This window comes from Rhamphochromis longiceps, linkage group LG1 (genome assembly GCF_057381845.1).
Source record: "Rhamphochromis longiceps isolate RC_006_pf linkage group LG1, R_longiceps_female_GT1.1, whole genome shotgun sequence".
Taxonomy (NCBI): Eukaryota; Metazoa; Chordata; class Actinopteri; order Cichliformes; family Cichlidae; genus Rhamphochromis; species Rhamphochromis longiceps.
The window spans coordinates 22,527,497-22,550,746 of NC_140557.1; the positions used below are offsets into that span (position 1 = coordinate 22,527,497).

At 38.2% G+C, this 23,250-nt stretch overlaps 3 protein-coding genes across 11 annotated transcripts in view; 1 reads left to right on the plus strand and 2 right to left on the minus strand.

Annotated features, from left to right (window-relative positions):
- Positions 1–273: 273 nt before the first annotated feature.
- LOC146678710 (cleavage and polyadenylation specificity factor subunit 7-like) lies at positions 274–6,632 on the minus strand. Of its 4 annotated transcripts, none has more exons than XM_085402661.1 (10): positions 6,540–6,632; positions 5,930–6,100; positions 5,303–5,506; positions 4,298–4,401; positions 4,061–4,206; positions 3,626–3,962; positions 3,316–3,419; positions 2,088–2,232; positions 1,625–1,963; positions 274–432 (listed from the first exon to the last, which is right to left on the minus strand). In XM_085402661.1, exons 2-10 carry the CDS (start codon positions 6,017–6,019, stop codon positions 414–416), a joined length of 1,488 nt encoding a protein of 495 aa, XP_085258787.1. In that variant the 5' UTR covers positions 6,020–6,100; positions 6,540–6,632; the 3' UTR covers positions 274–413. The 4 variants fall into 4 exon arrangements, with proteins under 4 accessions (XP_085258787.1, XP_085258786.1, XP_085258785.1 ...); XM_085402660.1 differs by lacking the exon at positions 6,540–6,632 and adding an exon at positions 6,299–6,500; XM_085402659.1 differs by lacking the exon at positions 6,540–6,632 and having other exon boundaries at positions 5,930–6,500.
- Positions 6,595–13,966, plus strand: sdhaf2 (succinate dehydrogenase complex assembly factor 2). 3 transcript variants are annotated; one of them, XR_014910812.1, is made up of 5 exons: positions 6,595–6,760; positions 8,047–8,270; positions 8,668–8,777; positions 10,782–10,971; positions 13,158–13,966. XR_014910812.1 is itself a non-coding variant. In XM_085402663.1 (4 exons), the coding sequence occupies exons 1-4, from the start codon at positions 6,734–6,736 to the stop codon at positions 10,910–10,912; spliced, it is 492 nt and encodes a 163-aa protein (XP_085258789.1). In that variant the 5' UTR covers positions 6,596–6,733; the 3' UTR covers positions 10,913–11,202. The 3 variants fall into 3 exon arrangements, 1 of the variants encoding a protein (XP_085258789.1); XR_014910806.1 differs by lacking the exon at positions 13,158–13,966 and adding an exon at positions 11,076–11,202; XM_085402663.1 differs by lacking the exon at positions 13,158–13,966 and having other exon boundaries at positions 6,596–6,760; positions 10,782–11,202.
- Positions 13,967–15,666: 1,700 nt separating this feature from the next.
- syt7b (synaptotagmin VIIb) overlaps positions 15,667–23,250 on the minus strand; it is a 135,655-nt gene continuing 128,071 nt past the window's right edge. For all 4 annotated transcript variants that reach the window (XM_085402667.1, XM_085402666.1, XM_085402669.1 and 1 more), the window contains 3 exons: positions 22,897–23,011; positions 22,507–22,706; positions 15,667–20,170 (listed from right to left, as the gene is read on the minus strand). In XM_085402667.1, the coding sequence (XP_085258793.1) occupies positions 20,066–20,170; positions 22,507–22,706; positions 22,897–23,011 (420 nt within the window). In that variant the 3' untranslated portion in view covers positions 15,667–20,065. The remainder of the gene's footprint in view (positions 20,171–22,506; positions 22,707–22,896; positions 23,012–23,250) is intronic.

A 23,250-nucleotide genomic window follows, 5' to 3' on the forward strand; every position in this document is an offset into this window, starting at 1 on the left:
ATAAATCTTGTAGCGAGACTTTCAGTAGTTTTACATTTTAATGTGTTAACAGTGGTCCAAACAGAGGCAGTTTAAATGATTTTTGTGGTCCCCAGTAAGCAGATAAAACAACTTGGATTTATGTTTATGGATATTTTTTTGTACATTTAATACAAAAAGTGATAAAATTTTACAGTTACATAAATTAGGGGGCGCTTCTGTGCATGCAAGCTTTGAAAGTTGATGTCCCAGCAACAATTCTACAGTCTTTATCTAAAATTACAGATCGTGGAGAACTTAAAAAAGAAAAGAAACTCAGTACCTTCAAAGAAAAAAAGTACACCTTGGACTTTAGAAGATGCATATCCGTAGTTTAATCTGGAATTCTTCTACTTTTGTCCCAAAAAAAAAAAAAGGCCTGTCTTTGCTCTGCTTCAGTCACAGGACTTCAGTCTAGGGATGGGAAAATAATACATTTTGAAATCCACAAATTTTACAAATCAGACCTACACTATACTAAACATAAAAGTAAATGTTTGTATGTTTTCAGAAATACATTTCCTAAATGGGTTCTGTCATTTTAGGATGCATCCTGTGGTGTTTCACACAGCAGTATTTGTGCTAATCCCTTACATATATCTTGACTAAAAGTTCTGCATTTGATCAAGTAAAATGTTTTCATTTTACTTGATCAAATATAGCTGTGCTCTGTCTGGTGCAGGCAGATTTAATAAATTGATCCACTGTAATATAGTAAATTTAGTGAGTTTCACTTTATGAACCATATACACATACATAATACAGTAAACTGCCAGAAGGATCCAGTCACCAATCCAAATATTTAAATTCAGATATTCAATCACTTCCATGACCATAGATGTATGAAATCAAGCACCTAGTCATGCAGACTGCTTCTACAAACATTTATGAAATGTAATGGAGCTCCTGCTCTCAGGACAACATACACTCAGGTAACACTTAACCATCTCTCTAAGTTCATATTAAACCATAAGTGACAGATGTGAACTTTACTGCTGAAGTTACCTCTTTTCATAGTACAGGCCTCAGATCTGATGAAAAGTACTATTAATATGAGAAGATATTAGCTATAAGAAGCTTTTATACATTTATAAACCAAAATGAAAAAACTGACACTAAATAATAAACTACTATTACATCACAGCACAAAGTGCTGCTAAATTCCTGAACAAATTGTTGAAGGTTGAAGGAAGTAAAGCACAGTTATTGTGCTCTACATGAATAAATCTGCATTATCAGGTTTACTGGACAAACTAAAAGATGTAAGTCTTATTTAAGTTTTTTGTACTTATTACTGTGTAATGAGAAACCTAACACGGATGACAGAACTTCTTGAGAGCAGGCGACTTGTGTTTTTTTTTGTCACCATAAGAAAAACAAAAGGTGAAATAAAAAATGGCTCATTTGTTCAAGTAAGTTGTTCCAGTGAGTTAGCAATATCGGAATGCAACCTATGTGGAACACACCTGGGCTTTCCTTCCATCAGAGGTCAAAATGTCTACTGGAAAAATAGTAGATATTCCAAAAACGTGAAACTGATTGATGGTAAAATATAATTGTAGTGTACAAATTAATATTAGTGAAAAACTTACCTAATTAGTGGTACCTGTCTTTGTGATCTCTGTGTCTTTCCCGTTCCCGTGAATACGCCTTTTCCCTTTCTCCACTCCAGGAGTGCTCCAGGTGTCTTCGAGACATTCCTGCATCTTCACAGACAGAAGAATAGTCCCTATCACGCTCTCTGTCACGACTCCTGTCCCAGTCTCTATCGCGCTCTCTGCCACGACTCCGTTCCTGGTCTCTATTACGCTCTCGACTCCGTTCCAGGTCTCTTTCACGGTCTCTTTCACGGTCTCGGTCACGGCTCCATTCCCTGTCTCTGTCCCGCTCTCGCTCTCTGTCCCGACTCCTGTCCCGGTCTCTTTTTCCAGAGCGACTTTGTTCACTGAAAAGAAATATGGTTTTGTAACAAAGTAAGAAATCTAATGCTAGGTCCAACCTCAGTATTAGTTCATATACATACATATATGGACAACAACGACAGCGTTTTGATAGGCAGTTATACAAACCTGTAGCCATAGTTGCCCTGGATAGAGACTAGACAATCCTTGAGTGATGTGACCAGCGTCTGGCATCGCTCATCTCCATACACTCTGGACTGCTTAATGATGGCAATGGCAGTTAATAGTGTTTCCATGGCCACCTGCAGGTCTCCTGATGTAGAAATTTGGGAGATATTAGAAGCATTTGTTTGTTTAGTAACGAAACACTTTAAAGTTCCTAGGGTTAGGTTTAATAAAAAGTTTTTGAAAATGGGCGACAGTTACTACAAAATTCATTAAAGATAGGAAAGTATCTCGGAACAGAAGCAGCAGGGAGGCTTGTTGAGTCAGAAGACATAAAGCCTGGCCTGAGGTGATGATTCACCTATGTGTATACAGAGACCCAGAGCACGCAGCCAAAAAAAGGCTGAGAGGGCTTTGGGATAAATCTCTGCATGTTGTTAAATGTGCCAGCCGAAGCTTCATCTTAAACTCCTCTCAAATCCCAAGTAGAAATAGTTAGAACTAAGAAAGGCTCTTATTTCACTCTGATAGAACTAGAGGAGGTAACAAAACGTTTGAAGAAAGTAGAAATTAAAAGTGTGCAAAGCTAGAAAAACATAACCAAAAACCTAAAGGTCCCAAAGACACAGATTGTGTTGTAAAAGCGCTGACAATCAAATCTGATTAAACCACAACCAAACAGTCATGTTTTTCTTATTTTGCCACAAATATGCTAAATGTACTAAATTCTTGAGTTACTCATTATTCTTTGTATCTTTCTTCAAAGGAGCCAGTCTTTCTTGTAATTTTTGCAACTGCAGTATTTTCAATAAACTGAACTGAAGTGGAGACCAAAAAAAAAAACAAAAAACTGGCAGGCCAAAATAATAATAAAAAAAAACTATCTATAAAAAGTCATGTCCTTAAAAATAGGAATAATCTACCAAAGAACTAGAACTGTTGCAGAGATCAGACTGATTAGCATTAAAACAGCATTTTCAGAGCCTTTCAAATAATGCATAAAGTCTGTAATGATTTATGTACACAATACGGTATTTATTTTTTATCACTAGTAAAAACATGTATTCCAATTATATCTAAGACAAAAATATACTATGATATGTGTGTGCTTCCTAATTCAAGTGCAAGTTGTGTGGAACAACTTTACATTTTGAGTGTTTCTCCAACTGTCTGTTAATCATTGATAATAAGCATAAAAAAAACCCTGTGTCCCATATGCATTTATACTTACCAGCTGTTGCACCACTCACAGCTTTTGTGATGGCACTGCTGGCAATGGTTCTGTTTCTATTCATAAGCTCCTCCAAATGTTGATCTGAACTTTTAGGTGTGTTTCTGTAAAATAGGCAGTTATTAGTAAAAGTAACTAATGTTTTAATGTTTTCTTTTTTGTAACTTCTAGTCCTAAGTAATCTCTATTCTCATTTATGCCTCTCTGTATCCTGCTCATTGGTTCACGTTCCACTGGAGGTTTAATATGATCTCTCTGTAAATGCCTTTAGTGTGTCAGTGGCTAAAAAAATTAAATAATGTGTTCTCACGTTTGTTGGCTGTAAGCTTTGCTGCTGTGCCCATCCTGTGCTGGGCTGAAGTATGTGGGATGCATACCAAGAGACGGGTGGCTTGGGACAGGGACTGGATGAGGAGGGAACAGCGGGGCTGCCATGAGCGGAGCGATTGTTTGTGGCATATGTGGAAACAGGGGAGGTGGATGACCAAAAGAAGGGCCGGGTAATGGAGGAAAGCTGTTAGCAAGTGGATGTGATGGAAAAAGTGGAGGTATAGCAGACGGGGCGGTCTTCTGTGCTAATAATACTGAGAGAATCTCATCTGACGAATCAGATTCCTTGGTTTCTTTGTTAGTTCGCAAGGGTACACCTGAAAAAAACAAAATACATCTCCATGAAAAATGTTATCCTGACATTTAGTAATACAAACTAAATATAAGGGTGTTGTGAGAGTCGTCTTCCCCTTACGTTTGTTTGCTTCCTCTTCAAAAAAAGCAAGGTTCTGACAAGTGGCATAGCGACAGTCTATCCTTTCCCCGTTGATTTTACACTGTGGTACTTTTTCCAACATTAGTTTTAGTGACTCGTCTGACGTTATCACCACTTCTGCAAAGCTGCATCACAGAGTAGGAGATAAAATTTAAAAGAAAAATACAAAAATGCTTTATTTTTTAAAGGTTTCTCTATATTTTACACAATACTCACCCTCTTGACACACCATTACTTCTGTCCTCAGCAAACTTGATGTCTGCGATGTTCTTCACACCCAACCCTTTGGCCATAGATGTTAGGTCATTCTCAGTTACCCACTGCAAGGATGAGAAGGTTTGTAAAAAAGAAAAAAAACTGGTAGGGGGAAAGTCATTCAACTTTATGCATTTGCATTTGTATAGCGCTTTTCTAGTCCTTAAGGACCCCAAAGCGCTTTACACTACATTCAGTCATTCACCCATTCACACACTGGCGATAGCAAGCTACATTGTAGCCACAGCTGCCCTGCGGCGCACTGACAGAGGCAAGGCTGCTGGACACAGGCGCCACCGGGCCCTCTGACCACCACCAGTAGGCAAACATGGGGTTAGTATCTTACCCAAGGATATTTGGCATGCAGCCAGGAGGCAGCCTGGGATCGAACCACCGACCTTCTGATTAGTGGCTGACCTGCTCTGCCACCTGAGCTACAGCTACCCCATATGCCACCCCTTTATAGGTATAACAGATCATCTACTGCAGCAGTCCCCAACCCCCGGGCCTCGGACCGGTACCGGTCCGTGAGTCGTTTGGTACCGGGCCGCGAGAGTTAAGGCTCAGGTGTGAAATGTATGTTTTTCAGGGTTTTTATCGGTTTTCAGCGTTATTTTGTTATCGTTTTTATCGTTTACTCGGGTTTTCCTTGGTCTTTTCACGTGTGTTATGAATAAATTTTCTTTTTTTCAGTACCGGTACAAGTTTTATTTTGTTGTATTTATCCGCGACACCTTAAAGGCCGGTCCATGAAAATATTGTCGGGCATAAACCGGTCCGTGGCGCAAAAAAGGTTGTGCCAACTGTGTAAACAAATGGCAAGCATGGTATAGTGTGCTATCTGTCTTGGCATTATATAAAGAATCTAAAATCAGATTATTATTTATTGTTTTCCAGTAATGTTTAAGTATTAACAGTGTTTCTAAAATGGATGAAAATGTATTGGCAATGCAAAACTCAACTCACCCATGGGAAATGCCCAACATATACAGAAAGTCTCCTTAGATAGTTTGCTCTTTTTGGAGTATTTGCTTCTGTTGATTTATCCTCTTCCTTAGCTGATGTCTCCTTACGTAAGGACTCCTTGGTAGCAACATTCTTGTCTTGGTTAACAGAACCGGTTAGAACGGCATCAAAAAGTTCATTTGCTTCTGCAATTCTATCCAAATCCTGTGAAGTATAGAAAAAGAATAATTACAGCAGTGGGCAAAAGTCTTGTCAATGCTGCATATGATCACCTTTACTTTTCAACACACAAACTCTGTTAATTTTGTCTTTTAAAAAATATTTAACTAAAGAAATATACAACTAAAGCCCAAAGAAACTATTCCAAATCGGTTCTTTGTTAAATTTCATCCTTTTAGTTAAGTATTTTTCATGTCATAGGTGAGTTTTAAGTAGCTCAAAAACATACTAACATATATTCCAGTATTAGATAACGTAAAATTAAAAAAAATTAAAGGATGTGGCACCTTCCTTCTAGGAAGATATGTACCGCAGTTTTATTTTTGACCGATTGTTTCAGTAAACATTATGTTTGATCGTTTCATAAACTGACCCTTTTTTTTGCATTGATTTCAATGCCAGACTCACCTCGTCGTTTTGATTCAGGTCACTATATAGATCTATATCTTTGTCCTCGGTGCTTGGTCCAGCTGCATGTTCTCGTCCTGCAGCAGCCATCCCGTGGGCCGAAGATAATTAATTACTTGCAATCCAGCTAGTAATTGTTATTTGTTTTAAGTGCAGCTCGCACATGCACACCTTAGAAATTAACACAAAGGATGCACTTTTAGAATTCAGAAATTTCACTTTTCCTTATTTTGTTAGCTAACGTTAATGTTCCGCTGGACTTAAAATAAACATACTGTGGCTAAAACTGAGTGTGACAAACCGAAAATATAGTCTGCGGAAATAAATGATAAGAAAGCTGAATTATGATGAAAACTTTCACAAACATACAAGGTATTTCATAGCACGAGCTACCAGTTTACTTCTCATTCGTTCTCTGATCAGCTTAAGCTAATGTTGCTACTCTGGCAGTTGGTGCAGCTGACATAGTCACCGGCTGAAAACAACAATCGACTTTTAGTTCCTGTAGTCAAGTTGGTTTAGTTTTTGGTAAAGGGTCAAGCATGTATTTAGCTAATGCATTTGTTTTTGAGTACGAAAAATAAATAAATACACAGATTAACTATATAACCTCTAAAGGTCCAACTGTGACGCCAGCTACGTTTTCCTGCAGTTAAACAAAACCACGTGTGGGCTGTGTACAGCCCTCCCTCCGGTAGTTTCCTGTGACCGTACTTGTGTAATTTCTGTCAGACAGCAGAAAAACATTTCGACAGGGGAGACGGATACGTCAAATTTGTGGACCTTAAAAGAACCTGGGTTAAAATGCTCTCTTCTATTGTCGCGAAAAGGGTGAGCTAGCGAGTAATTCGTCATTTGTGTATTTGTTGCTTGAAATCTGAATCTGTGGCCGTCGTAACGTCAGAGCTCGCCGTCTAATTCTAAACATTTTTAGCGTTAGTACGTTTAATGTTCAATAACAGGACGCAGTAACAGACTTAATAGTATTAAACAAACGGTTCAGTATTTCGCGAGGGTGTGGCATTATTATTGTCAGGGTTGATTTAGCTCTGGTGCAGAGAGGTTGTCCTCTTGGAGGACAGTTGTACAACAGTGCACCGAGTCTCAGATTATGCAATTACCCCCTGCTTTCTTTATTTTAGTTTAGCAGCAAATCTTTAGGACTCCAAGCCATCATAGTTATTATAATATTATTATAGATAGCTAAAAGCGAAAACTGAAACTGGGGAGAAAGAAACGTTTTAGATTATATGATTTGCATTGGTATATACTATACTATAAAGCCTTGAACCAACCCTCACTTCTTTCAAATTTGCTTCCATAGAGTTAAAGGGCCTTCAGGAATAGTTCTCCTAGCTTTTTGGAAGTCTTTCCATTTTTTAATTTTTTTTTTTAACATTCCCCAGCCCCCCACCCCACTCATTTTCACTCCAGTCTTTTTACCTGTTTTGCTAAGCCGCTCAATACTTACTTACCATTCATTCAAGCATAAAATATACACCTGAAATGCGGGATGATCTTTGTTTTAGTCAGTTTGCTCGTATTTGTCAAAAAGCACGAGGAAGCATGGAACATGTTTATTGTGATGTGTCTACCTGTGAGTAAATGAAGGACATTGTTTGCATTATAATGTCTAACACTACATGTAAAAATATAAATAAAATGAATAATGAAACATTTGAAACAATAACACTTAAATTGGAAGACTGAAAGCCAATTTAAATTAAACAGAAAACACAAATTCTAGATCATAAAATGAGAAAATGGTAAATAAAGTTGGATGCTGATACCTGAACATAAATTGAAAATACTTAAGAATATTTAGTCTCAGCATGACTCACAATTATCAGTGATGCAATGTCAGCTGAAAAATGCGAACAGCAGAACACAGTCTCTAAATTGTTCCTCATGCAACTTATTAAGCTGTAATGGCAGTTTAACATGTAGATCCAATGCCTGTATTAGCTTTTAGATAATAATTGCTACCACAATCTTGCCCAAATACAATGTTTGTTAGTAACTAGAATAATCGGATGTACTGACTCAGCACGTTCAGAAGACACAGTGGATTATTTTACCTATCACATGTGTCTTTTAATGTGTGCTTGTCCCATCAGCTGGTAACCGGGATGTGTCAGGCTGCTTGGAGACCAGCAATCACAGGGCTGGTGTCATCTCGTGGTTACCGCGGGGACTCTCCCGAAGACACAAAGGTTGACCTGATTGAGATCCCTTTGCCCCCTTGGAAGGAAAATCCAAGCGAGCCCATCGACATCAAGAGACGCCGCCTTCTCTACGAAAGCCGCAAGAGGGGCATGTTGGAGAACTGCATATTGCTAAGGTTGCTGAATTGTACTGATTTTGTCCGTGACCTGCATTGTTCATTCATCCATCTCAGCTTTAAAGGATGTGTTTACATCCAGTATTTTTTTAAGCACGGTTTTAAGTTTGCCTACCATCGATCTTTGCTCCTTCCTTAATCAAATCCAGTGTAAATGCGATCAGTGACAATAATTCATATCACTGATTTTTAAATACATTCTTGAGAACATTTGAGTTTAAAATGAGGCTTTGGTGCAGTCTCATAGTAAAAATTTCATTGTATATGTGAGAATAATATTTTAAGCATTTTCAATCATTAGAGCTGTTTTTTAAGTTTTTGTTTATCATTGTGAAGGATTTTTTTCTCAGAAAACAGGAAGGAAGCTTCAGATCCTGATAAATTTTCTGTCTTGTAGCCTTTTTGCAAAGCGATACCTGAACACAATGACTGAGAACCAGCTAAAGCAGTATGACAGGCTGATTAATGAACCAAGTAACGACTGGGACATCTACTATTGGGCAACAGGTGAGAGCCAAGTAGTGTTTTTCTTTTTAATTTTGCAGACTCATTTTCATGTTTTGTCTCTGTTCTAGCTCTTAGTTGTTTTGGAAGTGATTTTAATTTTTTAATGCTTTGCAAATGTCTTCCCAAAACTCAGCTCTCTTCATTAAGTCCTCCAACACCTCCCTACAGCTGCTCTTACAACCCATGACAATGTTGGGAATGCTGCTACAACATGAAAAAAAAAAAAGACTGTCTTTACAAACTCACCTTCAGTTAGCTCCCTCCACATGTATTTTTAAAACCAAATAGCACTTCTGTTGATAGTTGTAATTAGCTATTCTTCTATGACCCCAAATCCAAAAAAGCTGGAACGCTGTGTGAAATATAAAGTTCAAACAGATTTCAAATCTCATTACTCCACGTTTTATTCAGAGTAGACCATAGAAAACATTTCAAATGTTTAAACTCTGAAGAAGAACATAAATACAGCTATTTTGAATTTGATTCAGCAGCAACATTTTTTTTCTCTTCTTTGAAGAACGTTGGGGAACTTTCAGGACTGGGATCTTGTCCCATTCTTGTCTTATTTAGGATTTAGATGTTTTACAGTCCTGGCTCTTTTTTGTTATATTTTACATTTCACGATGCTCTAAGGACCTGGGCTCTTCTGCTACAAAGCCATGATGGAGATGATGAAATATTCCAAGTCTTAGGAATTTTACGTTGAGGAACATTATTCGGAAAGTGTTCCACAGTTTAGTGCGGATTCAGGAACCTCTGCTCATCATCTGCCTCTCTAAGATGCTCTTTTTATACTCAATCATGCTACTGACCTGTTGCCAGTCAGAATCAGAATACTTTAATAATCCCTAAGGAAATTATGTGGGTTACAGTCCCTCCAAGACGATAACACTAACAGACTGAACTAATTAAATTATGCAGTATATTACAAAGTTAATAAAATATAAGAGAAAGGTCTAACATCTATACAAATAGCTCAATTTAAATATCAAGAATATTAATTTAACTAAATAGCTGCAAAATGAGGATAAATAAAATGGTAAAAAAAAAATAGAATAGTGGCAACTGTAGTAAAATGTTATTATTATTATTATTATTGATTTTTCTTTTATTGTTACTTATTATTATGTTGCAGGATGTTTGAGTTCAGATGAGCAATGAATGAGACTGTATAAAAAGTGCTACACAGATAAATAAACTTGCACATTAAAGCACTAAAGTTAGCAGAAGATGGAAGTTTGGGGCCAGACATTACTCAGTTACAGATATCTAAAAAGCCTTTGACTTGTTTTCAGCAACAAAGAAAACAGCAAAAGTCAATTTGTTTTCACCTTCTAACAACAAAATGTGTAAAACTCCAGTGGCTATGATTATTTATTATTATTTTGGTTTGTTTTAACTGACAGATAAGAAATAATAAATTGTATTTGGAATAATAGATGATGATGATGCTGTTGTTATAACAGTGCTTATAAATGAACTACACTTCACTTACTGTTTTTAAGCTTTATCCTTGGAACTCATTTACTTTTCCTGGATAACTTGGCTTTTTACTCTTGTAATTTACTCTAATTTGTTCCGGTCATTTGCCTTTTTGTGTGTGAAAACAGCTGAAAACAAAATCACTGTGAGAACAGCCTGAGCATACCAAACTGGCAGCATCTCTAGACAAATAAACTGTTGCAGGAATTCTGACAGGACTGGGACAAATAATTACAAAGCTGTTACTAAGTGATTAATTGAAATGCCCCTTTTTTTTTTTTTTTTTACATTTAGAAATTAATCAACAGAATTTTCAAAGTGACATAGATGTACTATTGGGATGAAGAGGGAATGATCTTATTTCAGTTGATGCATATTGTGCATCTTCTTATTATCACTGAGGCAAAATATGTTCCATCAGCCTACATCCGTTTCAATTTTATGCTCCTATATTGTTCTAAAATCGACTGAGGTGATTCTTTATTTTATGCTCTTTGCATCCTGGTCTTTTTATACTTACAGAGGCTCAGCCCACCCCTGACGTCTACCAAGGAGAGGTCATGGATATGCTGAAGGAGTTCACAAAAAACCGCAATCATGAACAGAGGCTGGACGCGCCCAGCTTGGAGTACTTGGAGAAAGAAAACCAGTGAGGTCTTTGGCCTGCAAGGCCTTTTACAGAGACTCATTAAATGAGGGTTTCGGAGTGAATGTGAGTGTAATAAATCTTTACAGAAATGCTTCAGAAGTTGAAACTTGCTCTGAATATATTGTATTATAAATGTGTGATTCAGTGATGTATATTCAAATTCCTAGGTTTGCTAGAGGCTTACTGAAGAAGCCACCTTTGACTAATGGCTGCAAGATGATTTGGAAATCAATTTTACTGTGCCTATTATTGACATTGTGGGTTATTTAATAAATGTTAATGCTTGTCTCTTTGCATTGCTGTGTCATTCATGACTGTGATTGTGCCTATAATGCCACGGTATTGGATCACGTGACTGCAGGAAGCCATGACTGACAATATAGACACTATTGTTACATAAGGAAGGTTGTGCAGCCTGCAGTGTGGGTTTACAGACACCAGAGGGAAGCAGATCCCTTCAGTTTCAGTGTCAAATTCAAGCTCCGGCTGATTTCAGTGTGGCGAATGGCTCGCCTGAAACCACACATATCTCACATACCTTATTTTTAATGCAGGATGCAATGTGAAAATATAAGCTATCTAAATAAATTACAATTAAATTTAAGCTGTGTATTTTTAAGCCTTTATTTACAGTAAAAATACTTTCTGTCAAGCTGAGTTTTGCAATCAAACCACATATATTATTGGTTAAAACCAAAAAAAGGTTGGGTTTTTTTTGTCTCCCCTTCTAGTAGATATGCATGTATTGACTAAGGGGAACATTTTTTTTTTGTCCAGTTATGTGTCATGTCTGTCCAGTGGAACCTTGTACTGAGTGCAGGAGGGAAATGCCCTCTGGCCAGGAGATGTGCACAGACTCTAAACAGATGACAAGCCCTCCTGTGTACGTCCATCGAATATTAATGCACACATGACTTGCAGCCAAGGTGTTACACAAACAAGGCAGACATGAGACTGAGGCAAATATATTCTCCTTTAATAAGGGAGAATATGTTGAGGAAGAATGACCTTCACTTGTTACATTGTCAGCTTTTCCTAAAATAGACCGAGATGATGTCAGAAGGGTTCCCCTCTGTGTGGTTTTTTTCCGTTTCACTGCCATCTGTCTCAGAGCTTACCTTTATTGCGAATGGAAATTAACCAATACTTCAACCATGAAGTTTATTTCTTTTATCCATTTCAGAGGAAAGCTAAACTAGTATGCTACATACACTTTTTGCAGTGGGTGTAAAGGCGATCAAGTGTTCACTCACCGAAAAGGTTGTGTTTGAACCTTCTGATTGGCTGAGGTTTGTATGTGCAGAATTATTTGCATGTTCTCCTTGTGCTTTTAAGGCTTTCTGTGCACATTTCAAAAACATCCATGTTAGATTTACCAGTTATTATGTTTACTCTGAAGTGATCAATTCATGGTGCACCCTGACTCTTGCCTTGGGTAAGCATGGGTATCTATTTAACCAACGACATGGACAGATATATATATATATATATATATATATATATATATATATATATATATATATATATATATATATATATATATATATATAAGACTTTTTGGGTTCTTTTTGTTATTTTCTTAGTTTAATGCTTGTCAAAAAATGTTAAATTATGTAAGAACATGGAAAAAAGTCCAAAGACAAGGAAAAAAGTTTATAGCAGTAACTAGATCCACCGTGACTGGCTCTAACAATAAAAGACAGCCTACACGTGATTACTCAATCTAATAGCAATTTCAATGTGATTGATAATATAACGTAATAATATGAATGACACTGGGGTCTTTTTCTTATAAAACAGCTCCTTTTACATTCATTATTAAAGTTTATTATGCACCTAATACATGTGCATTAAATACTATACTTAAGAAACCATTAAAATCATTTTACATTGTCACTTACACATAAATGACCTCAATATTTTTATCACCATTGCAGCCGAGAGACCTGAATGTGATCCACTGTTGGTGTCACAATTCCTTGCCTTAAAAGAAAGAATAACACCTTAAGATCCCCCATGCAGGGGAAGCACAATTCAGGTCTTTATTGCTTTGAGGCTTGTTTAGAGTGTATATTCATCAGTTGCCCACACACACACCCACTGTGTCTATCTGTAGCCCGCCGCTCCTGTCATCCTCCACTGCTGCTTCCCGTGTCGTGACAGCTCTCTGTTTTATCCTCAGCACTGCCGTCACCCTCTGCTCCCCTGGAATTTCAATCTCATGTGCTTTTGTTTCCTTATTCCACCAGCACCACCTGCAGCAGCACCCCTAGTGCGCCTCTTGTCTTCCAATGCCTGCTGGAGAGCTGTGCGCATAAGAAAAGTGTCGAGCGAGGAGGCATGCCCGGTTTTATTCTGAAGACGGAAGTGTTAGATAAGTTGGTAAATTGAACACCCTCTGTCATCATTACATGCATGCACACTTGCAGTGAGACAGTTTAGTGTGTAGGAGGCAGAGCAGGCAATTTGCTTAATTCTAGAGATCAGTGCCGATTCTAAAGATCCATGTTAATTACCCTTAAAACCAAGCCTCTTTTTTGTTGTTGTTGTTGTTTGCCTGAGCTGAAGGAAGAGGAAAGCAGGGAGCAAATGTGATTTTATGTATTTCCACCATTGGATGAATTAACTGAAATTTTATCTGCTGATATGTGTATTTGGAATTAAGCTTCTACACAGAGGTGGATGGAATCAACACCCAAAACTCTTTAGACATCTTTGGACGAAAACTGCACATTAAGAGCTCTTTGCAAACAGACCTCTGTTATGTTAGATAGCATTTTGATGTTGGTTGGGTAGCCAACCAGCCACATTGTTTGTGTTATTTTACTGACATAGATAATCATATTGCAAACCTTTAGGTTGGTCTTGCATAGAACAATTTAATTTATGGTACTCCCCTTCAAGCTAGAGCTACATGCGTATTATTTTCATACATAATGTTCTTCAGACCAGCTACTTTTTTTCTCAAACTTGAAGTACATAAAACAGACAATACTTCTGTAATTTTGATTAAATTGGATTATGAATGCATTCCATTTTCTTAACTGGTTATTCAGCTTAGAGTCACTGAGGAGCACACAAGGCAGCACACAATCACGTGGCAAATGTCATTTTTTGTAACAAATTTGTCACATGGTTCAATAAATTCTCCATTTTCAAAAAGTTAAATCTTTCTGGCAATGAGTTCATTTTCAGGCTTTAAGGGGTTAATTGACTTTGAAACATGGTACCGTTTTTGGTGCTGGACGGGCTAGTCTGAGCATTTCATAGACTGCTGATCTCCTGGGATTTTCCCACACCAACGTCTCTGGGGGTTTACAGCGGATGGTCTAAAAACATTTTGAAAAATATTCAGAAAGCCGAAGATCTCTGAATAAAAAAGGCCTTGTTGATGCCAGAGGTCAGAGGAGAATGGACATACTGCTTAGAAGGCAACAGTAGCTCAAAAAAGCACTCATTAAAACCAGTGTATGCAGAAGAGCATCTCTGAATGCACATGTTGAACCTTGAAGCAGATTGGCTACAGCAGGTGTAATTCCTGCCTGCTAAGAACAGGAATCTCAGGCTACAAGTCAGATGGGCTCATCAAAACTGTACAACAGAAGGTTGGAAAAATGTTGCCTGGCCTTTTGAGTCTTGATTTCTGCTCTGATATTCAGATGGGTCAGCATATGGCAACAACATAAAGGCATTTTCTTGGCACCAACACCATAGCCTAGAAGAGTTGCTGAGCATATCCATTCCATTATATCCACACTGTATCCATCTTCTGACGGATGCTGCCAGCAGGATAACACATCACAACACTAAGCTTAAAACATCTCAAATTTGTTTCTTGAACATGACTTAAATGGCTTCGACAATAACCAGATCACCATCAATAGAGCGTCTTTGGGATGTGGTGGAACTGGAGACCCACATCATGGATGTGCAGCCAACATATCTGCAGCAACTGTGTAATGTTATCATGCCAACATGGACCAAAATTTTTAAGTAATGTTCACAGCGCCTTGTTCAATCTATGCCACAAAGACAAGGCAGTTATAAAAGCTAAGGTCCAACACACTACTGGCAAGAAGTGGCCATGGATCTCAGGGGTCTAGCCCCACCTAAAAGAGTGACTACACCCCCTCAGCTTCATTTTACTGATGCACTTCAACTATAAGTTACACTAATTCATACAATTTGGTAATGAAAACCTGAAATATCACAGATAAGTTACTGTAATGTGAGCACAGTAGTTCTGCATGAGTTGAGGTAATCAGCACGACTCTGAGGAGGACACTGAGCAGATATTGAGAACTAGTTTCAAAGCACGACTCTACTGAAAAACTGCGAAACAAATGTAAATGTGTTGATGACACTGTGCGCTCACAATCATCCGTCCTACTGTGTGGAGAAAAAGTCTCTATTGTTTGTCTCCCCCTTTGCCTCTGCAATCTAAGATAGATATTTTTGCACTTTTAGAGTTGTGGCTAAATGTCTCCATGACTGTACTATCATATATAGCTGTCCTGAGCCAAATGCCTCCCCCAGTGTCAAAGTTGGTTGCCCATCCAGCACGTATGGTCTGCTCCTGACCCTGGTAGCCAGTAATCAAAAACTTAAAATAAAGACTGAATTAACTATTACTGTGAAATACACGTGTGAGTTAAAGTAATATAAATAAAAGAAAATATGAAAAATTCATACAATACCAGACCAGAAGTATCTTTGTTTTATATATACATTTATATCATTATATACACTGTACAGATTTCAAAAAAATAAATGGTCAATATTTAACATTGTGCACCCCACGGATGTGTAACTACAAAGAGAAAGGGAGTGAAACAGGGGGGTTTGTGATATCAAGGATAGATATCTACAACCCCATTAGTAATGATGGTTCTTTTTCTCTTTTTTTCTCCATACAGAACATTTTCACAATCATTTTATACAGTCAGTATATAAATTAAAATGTTGCTGGTTAACCTCTCTTTGTCTCAAGCAGTCCCTAAAGAGAATGCCCTAAAACAGAAATGCGAGCTTGTCCAGTAAACTTTACCAGTGTTTGGTTTTTGGCCAGTGACGAGTGTAGAAGACAATTTTAGCTCGATTTCTTAAAAAAATGTATCAAACCCTGACTGATCTTTAACCAATATTTAAATTGCATTGATTGACTTTCACTAAGCCTTTGGAATGTAATGCTTTGTCAGCAGGGCAGTACATCAGGACAGACAGATGAATATGAGAGGTGGTTATTTTGGGATGCTCCAAGGCTCTGCTCTGACCTGAGATGTAGCTAACAGTGAAGCAAAGAGGTGATGATTATCTCCTGTCTCACCTTTTTCCCCCCCTCCTCCCTTCCTGACACTTGGAGAGGGAGCGCATATGGTGAAGAGCAAGGCGTGACGGGGTTCATAAGGCACACACAGAATACTTTGTGCCAGAAAGCATGTGTGCACAATGGGGGTGTTTTGAGGGAGCATCAGCTGTGACGTGAAGGAGCAACCCTTCGTTTTTTGGCCTTGGTGAATTAGATTGGTCCACTTAGAGAGGCGAGATAGGGCATAGAGGAAAAACGTCTTCAGCTGCTTTTGTTTAAACTGAAAATCTGGTGTATGGCGGTCAAATGGAGCAACTTTTATCTGTGGTTGTTGTAAAGCTTTTTTCTTGTGACCTTCACTCTCAGCTCATGTATAAGAGATCTAAATGTCCTCCAAACATGAGGAAAATAAGCCTGCTGTGAAGAGAGGTTTGTTCCAGCATCATCGTCAACAAGTGCAGTGATTCTTCAAGAAGTGACAACTTAAAAAAAAGAAGAAAAGAACATACTTCTCTGTACATCTGGATTCATACAGAATAAAAACAGCAAAGAATGCTGTTCAGTATTAAACTGGCAAAATAGAACTCAGTGCAGATATACACACAGGGACTCACAGTAAATACAATCACACAAACATAAGTTCAAATACTGACATTCAACCACGGTGCAAACACACACACATACATCCAGTAGACAAAAAACAAACAGTGGAATGTAAAAAGACTTTTCCCAACCCCAGGTGTTATTACTCTCATTTGTTTCCATTCATCCCAACAGCTCGTGTCTGTACAGGACTTGAGGGAGGTCGCATTCAGGCAGCAAAGATGTTTAAAAAAAATAACTAAATAAAGACAAACTCTGACTTTACATTCCCAGTTCTCGTTTCAAACAGAAAGGTGACAGGGCTTTCTCAACTGCAGCTCCACTCCCTGTGTCCGTTACAAATCCTCCAAATGCTGCTGTCTTTAAGTCTAGATTAACGACCCAGTTGTAGTCCATGATATTCCTGGGCTCTTAATCTCTTGACAACGTCTGCAACTTGTGGCTGCAGTCTTATTTTGTATTTTGGGCATATTTGTAATTTGTAATCTTGTAACAGTTTATAAACTTTTGATTTCATGTGATTTCTTCTCATATTTTACTGCATGTATTCATAAATTGTCAGTTCATCCCAAAAAAAGAGTCTAAAGGTTCATGGTCAACCTTGAAAACACAAATCTCAACTATATAAATACATTTTTAAAAAACCCTCAAGGTCTGCTTTCTTTTGACTACTACTGACTATTACTCATGGCTGCCCAGAGCAGTTTGCTCAGGCGGAGCCTGCACATACAATCTGAGATTTCTTGAGAGCACAAAGTGGCATCGCACCAAAACAGCCAGTTTTAAGTTACTACTGTAAGAAATATTTTTCTTGTAGTTTCTGGTCACTGCCACTGATGTACTGGACTTAGAGAAACTTGCTGGTATTGCATATTGGTGCAATGCCATGGTGTAGGATTGGGCACTTTATCACCATGAGATCTTGGAGATGGTTAAAAAAACAGCAGTAAAAAGCTAGAAAGAGGACATAAGATCTCAAAAAATGTTTTTCCAATCTATCACTAGTGTTATCAAGCCATGCATTAACGGTTGGCTGCTGTGGTACCACAGCAGTGAAATGTGATGGAAAAAAGTGAAATTCTAGTTGTAGGACTCAATATTTTCTTATAAACTCGGAAAACGTAGTGGTAAAAAAAAGAAAAAGAAAAAAAGAAAAAAGGTTTAAATATCAGGACATAAAAAACATAATCTGTCCTAGCAGGTCTTACAATGAGGTAAATACAACCTCACATGAAGTATAAAACATACTACACAGTCTCATTTTTTAATTCAAGAAACATTAAGCCAAAATGCCGAAACAGTGTGTGTGAAAAACTATGTGCACCTTAGATGTTTGATCATAGCGCCACATTTGGAGAAACCCAAACACAGCAGATCAGCACAAACATCAACTGTCAAGCACGGTGGTGGAGGGGTGATGATTTGGGCTTGCAGCCACAGGACCTGGACACCTTGCAGTTATTTATCAAACTATTCTAGAGTCAAATGTGAGGCGATTTGTTTGACAACTAAAGCCTGGCTGCAATAATATCCCAAGCACAGCAGCAAATCTACAACATTGCAGAAAAGCTAAAAATTAAGGTGTTGCAAAGGCCCAGTCAAATTCCAGCTCTTAACCTCAAGTTATTGCTGCTAAAGGCGGTTCGATAAGCTTTCTACACACTATTTCTTCATTTTGGCTTAGTTTCAGTTAAACTAATGTGTTGTTGTGCATCTCAGGTTGTATTTACCACATGTCAATAACTTTTTATTATGTGCTGGTATGTAAAACTTTAGAACTGAGAAAGGGTGTACCTTTGCTTTACCATGTCTATATGTCGTCAACAATTTGCACAGATTGTTTTCTGCTCTCAAAGAAAACCATTTACATTGGGGTTTCTGGACTATATCAATTTACCAAAACACAACGTTAAAAATCAAAGTGGTAAATTGTTTGACAACGAAATCCTCTGTTATATATCTCCGGCAGTTAGTCTGATTTTCTGAGCTCAAATCTTTTACATGTGAAACTGAAACTAGCTGTCTTTTTTGAGACCACTAAAGGGCGTGTTAGAAAGTTGTGTATGTGTTTTGGACAGACTGACACTAACTTCAGTGACCTCCACCCACATGTTCAGCTAATCTCATTTTTTGTCATTGTTATCAAGGGCAGTTTGGTTTTCGACAATATTTTTTGTTCAGCCGTGCAAATCTAAAATATTTCCTCACACACACACACACACACACACACACACACACACACACACACACACACACACACACACACACGCACACGCACACACACGCATTATCCCCACACTTCCACACTCATGGAAGCTGCTTTTTGCTTATTTTCTGGAAGAACAGGTTGATTCTCTAAGTTCTTTCGAAACAAAACTCATTAAATAAATAAATAAAACACAACATTAATCACTTTACTCTTTTTTTCTGTCCATCGGGAGTTAAAGAAAATAGGAAAGCAGTTTGACACTTGCCCCTTTTAGACCAGTGCTAAATGTTCATGTTCATATCCTTTTTTTCTTATTTTTTTCTTGACGATCTTCATTTGGGGTTACAGCACATCACCCACAGCACGCACAGACGACAAAGGGTTCCAGCCAAGGGAGAATTATTACAGTGGTAGAAGGAGGAGGAGGAGTGAAGAGTGAAAAACATGATGAGTGACAGAGTCCAGTTCCTGTCCATTTTAAATACAGCCCATCGCTCTTCTGTTGCCTGTGCCGCTTTTCCTGATTTTTTTTTTAGGCATTTTAAAGGAATGTCGGAAGAGAGACAGAAACACAGAAGGATTCAAACAATCAAGCAAACAATCAAACAAACACACTGCCACAGCGGATGGTTGGAATGCCTGTTTGATCCATTTTTGGTTGGTAGTTTGTAATTACGGGTGTTAAGAGGTACTGCTCTGATGTAAAACATTAGGGAAACGTGGTGGAAGAAAAAAAAAAGAGAAAAAAAAGAAAGATGGAACAAGGAGAGCGTATGACATCAAAGACATTTTTAAGTTCAGACAAACGGATGAGACAGGGTCAGGCGGGAATCAGATCTTGACAGGGGTGAAATTTAAGGAAGGTGTCAGGAGAACTGAAGGCGAGGAATATCAAAGAGGCCTGAGAACAAAGAGATGATAGATGGTCTGAAGCCCAACAGTGCATTTAGGTAGTAGGGGATATGTGCCGAGGGCAGGGGCAGGGTGGGGGGATTCTTCAGGGGAAAACAATGTAGGCAGGTGGGCTGCTGGGTCCTTCAGGCCTTAAGAGCATGCCACTGGGCCACGGCAGTGCGAGGATGACCCATCATGTCTTTCCAGTGTTTTACCTCTGCAGGGCCACTCTTCCATGAAAGATAAATCTGTGAGGAAGAGACAGTCACTGTAACTTCTATACAGCCACACAGAGATAGATGTTATTTGTAAAGAATGCTCCCAATAAAACAGCAGAGTATTAAGAGAAAAAAACTGTGACTCTTAAGTGTAGCCCTTTCACCACTAAGCCTGCTGCTCTAATTGGAATTTAACTCAAATCCAGAGCAGAAAAAAAAGCCATTAGAGCAAGAGATTTCACCCAGTGAAAAACTCAGAGAAAGGCTAATGCTGTTACTAATAGGATCAAACACAGACTCGTCTGCAAGCGATTCTAATGTAGCAAGAAACTCCTGGATTCCACATGAAAAATTGTTCACTTTTTCATTGTTCTCTATTCTACGAAGCTATTCTAATAATAGGCAACTGCGGCGTGAAAGAAAATAATATATGTGGTTAGAATGGGAATACATATAGTACCTGTAAATATTGTAGATGTGTATGAAAGCCTTATAAAGTAAATGCTCTTCCCTGCTGTACACAGCGTATAGATTTTTTTTAAGTGCCTGATGAAACAAAGATTTGATTTAAGCTTTGGTGTATTCCATTTTTATTCTCCTAATACATATACCGTATGTTTATTTATAGAAAAGCTGGTGTTTGGTTTTAAAAACAAGCAAATCATTCACTCTGCACAGGGAAAAAAAGGAGTTATTTTGGTTACTGTTAAGTCTGATATCTGAAGCAGTTATGGGATAAAAGAAACTGTGGTTTTATGGGATATTAAAATCCTGACAAATCCCACAAGTTTCGAGAAAAGAACAATCTAATTTGGTAGTAATTACAACCGAAGCAGAAACTGTTAAATTGCATGTCCAGTGAATTAATTCATATTAATTGTTGAGCAAGCGTAACACAGACTTGTTCAGTCAGAGCACCCAATGTGACTTTGTCTACAGGCAGCAGTACAAAGGAATACATAAACAATGGTCTGCAAAACTCCTTGAGCCAACCCTCAAATTTTTATATTTTGCTTGGAAAATGAGAAATAGGTGCAGTGATTTATTGAAGCAGGTGTAAATATACACGAAAATACAGCATGTAAAGTAAAAACAGAGTTTGTACAACGGGCTTGAAAATCAATATTTGGTGTGACCACTTTTATTCTTCAACACAGCCTGAACTCTTTTAGGCAGCTTTCTTGTAATTCCTTTAAGTAGTCTTCAGCAATAGTTCTCCAGGCTTGTTGAAGGACATTCAAAGCTCTTTTTTTTGGATGTTGGCCGTTTGACCAGTTTTCTCATATTTTTTTGAGGACACACTCAACACCATGCTGCGATATGGCAAGCTTACAGCAAATAGCTCTTTTGGAATTACCTTGTTGGTCAAAAGATGCAATATTATACTGTCAAATTGTGTTACTTTTGGCATTTTTGTAGATTCAACTAAAGAAATGGGAACATATTATGTATGTTTTTGCGACAGGCAGCTAGTAACAAAAAAGGATACAAATTTATAGTTGGTTCTTTGTTAAATTTTCTGTCATGTGTAGACACAGCACTGGTTAATCCCCTCAAGTTATTTGCCTGCTTGTGTGTGTGTGTGAAGGGCAGGACTGAAAATGTGTGGAAAAAGCAGCCAATGTCCAAAAACAACATTTGAAAGATCTACAGAAACCCCGGAGAACTGTTCTTTAAGACCACTTTAAAAAGTCACAAGAAACTCCAAGATTCCTTGGTTGCAAAATATAAAGAAATGAGGGGTGGCTTAAGACCTTTGCACAGTACTGGGTTCATATTTGCCGTTTAAAGTAAAGTACATCTACATGTCTTTGTGTCTAAAAGAAGCTGCAATTTATTAGATTTTTTTCCCCAGAAAGCATTAAAACTACGAAAAATTATAGGAAACTAAAAGATGCAGATAAGAAGTTTAAAATGTTTAATCACGTTGTAACAGAAATACATTAATTTTTCTCAGAGTTGATCAGCTAATTCAACAAAGAAATTCAGGGGATATTCCGGTTAAAGCTGGAAAGGTTTAAACTCACCATCTGCATTTAGCCAAAACAGTAAATGTGCAGTTTGCTGACTGTGTGTATCTCCATCTGCCTCTGTGCCATTCCTAAATGTTGTAGTATTAAGTCTAAATAAAGCACACTTTTACTTTCACACTTAAAATTAGCTGCTTGTTGTTTGCTGCATATGAGTTCATTTACAGCACAGGGGAATGAACTGCATGTTCCAGCAGGGGTCAGTAGAGACTGGCTCACTGATCATCTGCTGATGGTCTGACAGACAGTCAGAAAAACACAGAGGAAGAGAGAAAAAAAGAGGAGGAAGAAGAAGAAGAGAGGAAGAGGCGAAGAAGAGAAGTGGGAAGGAGATACCTTCCCAATGACATCATTGCGGCTGAGTCTGTCCTTGTCCATGACGGTGATAATTATGGTGGTCTCCCTCAGCACGTGGGCAGGCACGTCAAAGGGGAAGGACTCGTTGAAAACAGGGTTCAGACAGCGCTTCATTACCACCGTCTTCTTCTTCTCCACACGCTTGTCCTTGTGCATCAACCACACTTTTACGTAGGGGTCTGAGGAGAGGGAAATGTGCCGGTTATGAAGCAATATAGCATTCATGAATTACCAGAATTGGGGATTTAATGAGAACAAAAAAACAACAACAAAAAACCAAAAATGAAATATAAACACGCTATTTTCTCATTTTCTGTTGTTGGAATGTAAAAATGTATTGAAGAAAGGAAGATGAGGGAGTATCTATACCAGAAGTGCCTCCAATGTCCATGGCTTTGAGGTTGCGGGCTTTGATGATGCTCACAGTGATGGTGTTGGCTGTGGGGTTGTAACACAGAGACACCAACAGATCCCCTCGACTTCCCTGGAAAAAACCATAGACAATAACAAAAACAATAACAAACTGTTCATTTTGAATTGCCTCATTGCATTGCTCTCCATTCTGTCACTCATCCTATGTTTCCTTTGCTTGCCTGTGTTTCCTTCATCTACCTGTCAGCCTCTCCATATTCCCTATCCCTTCTCCCTCTAGCATGCTGCTACATCTCCCATGGGAGCATCACGGCAGCCAGGAATGACATCACCCGCTACATTCTGTCCCAT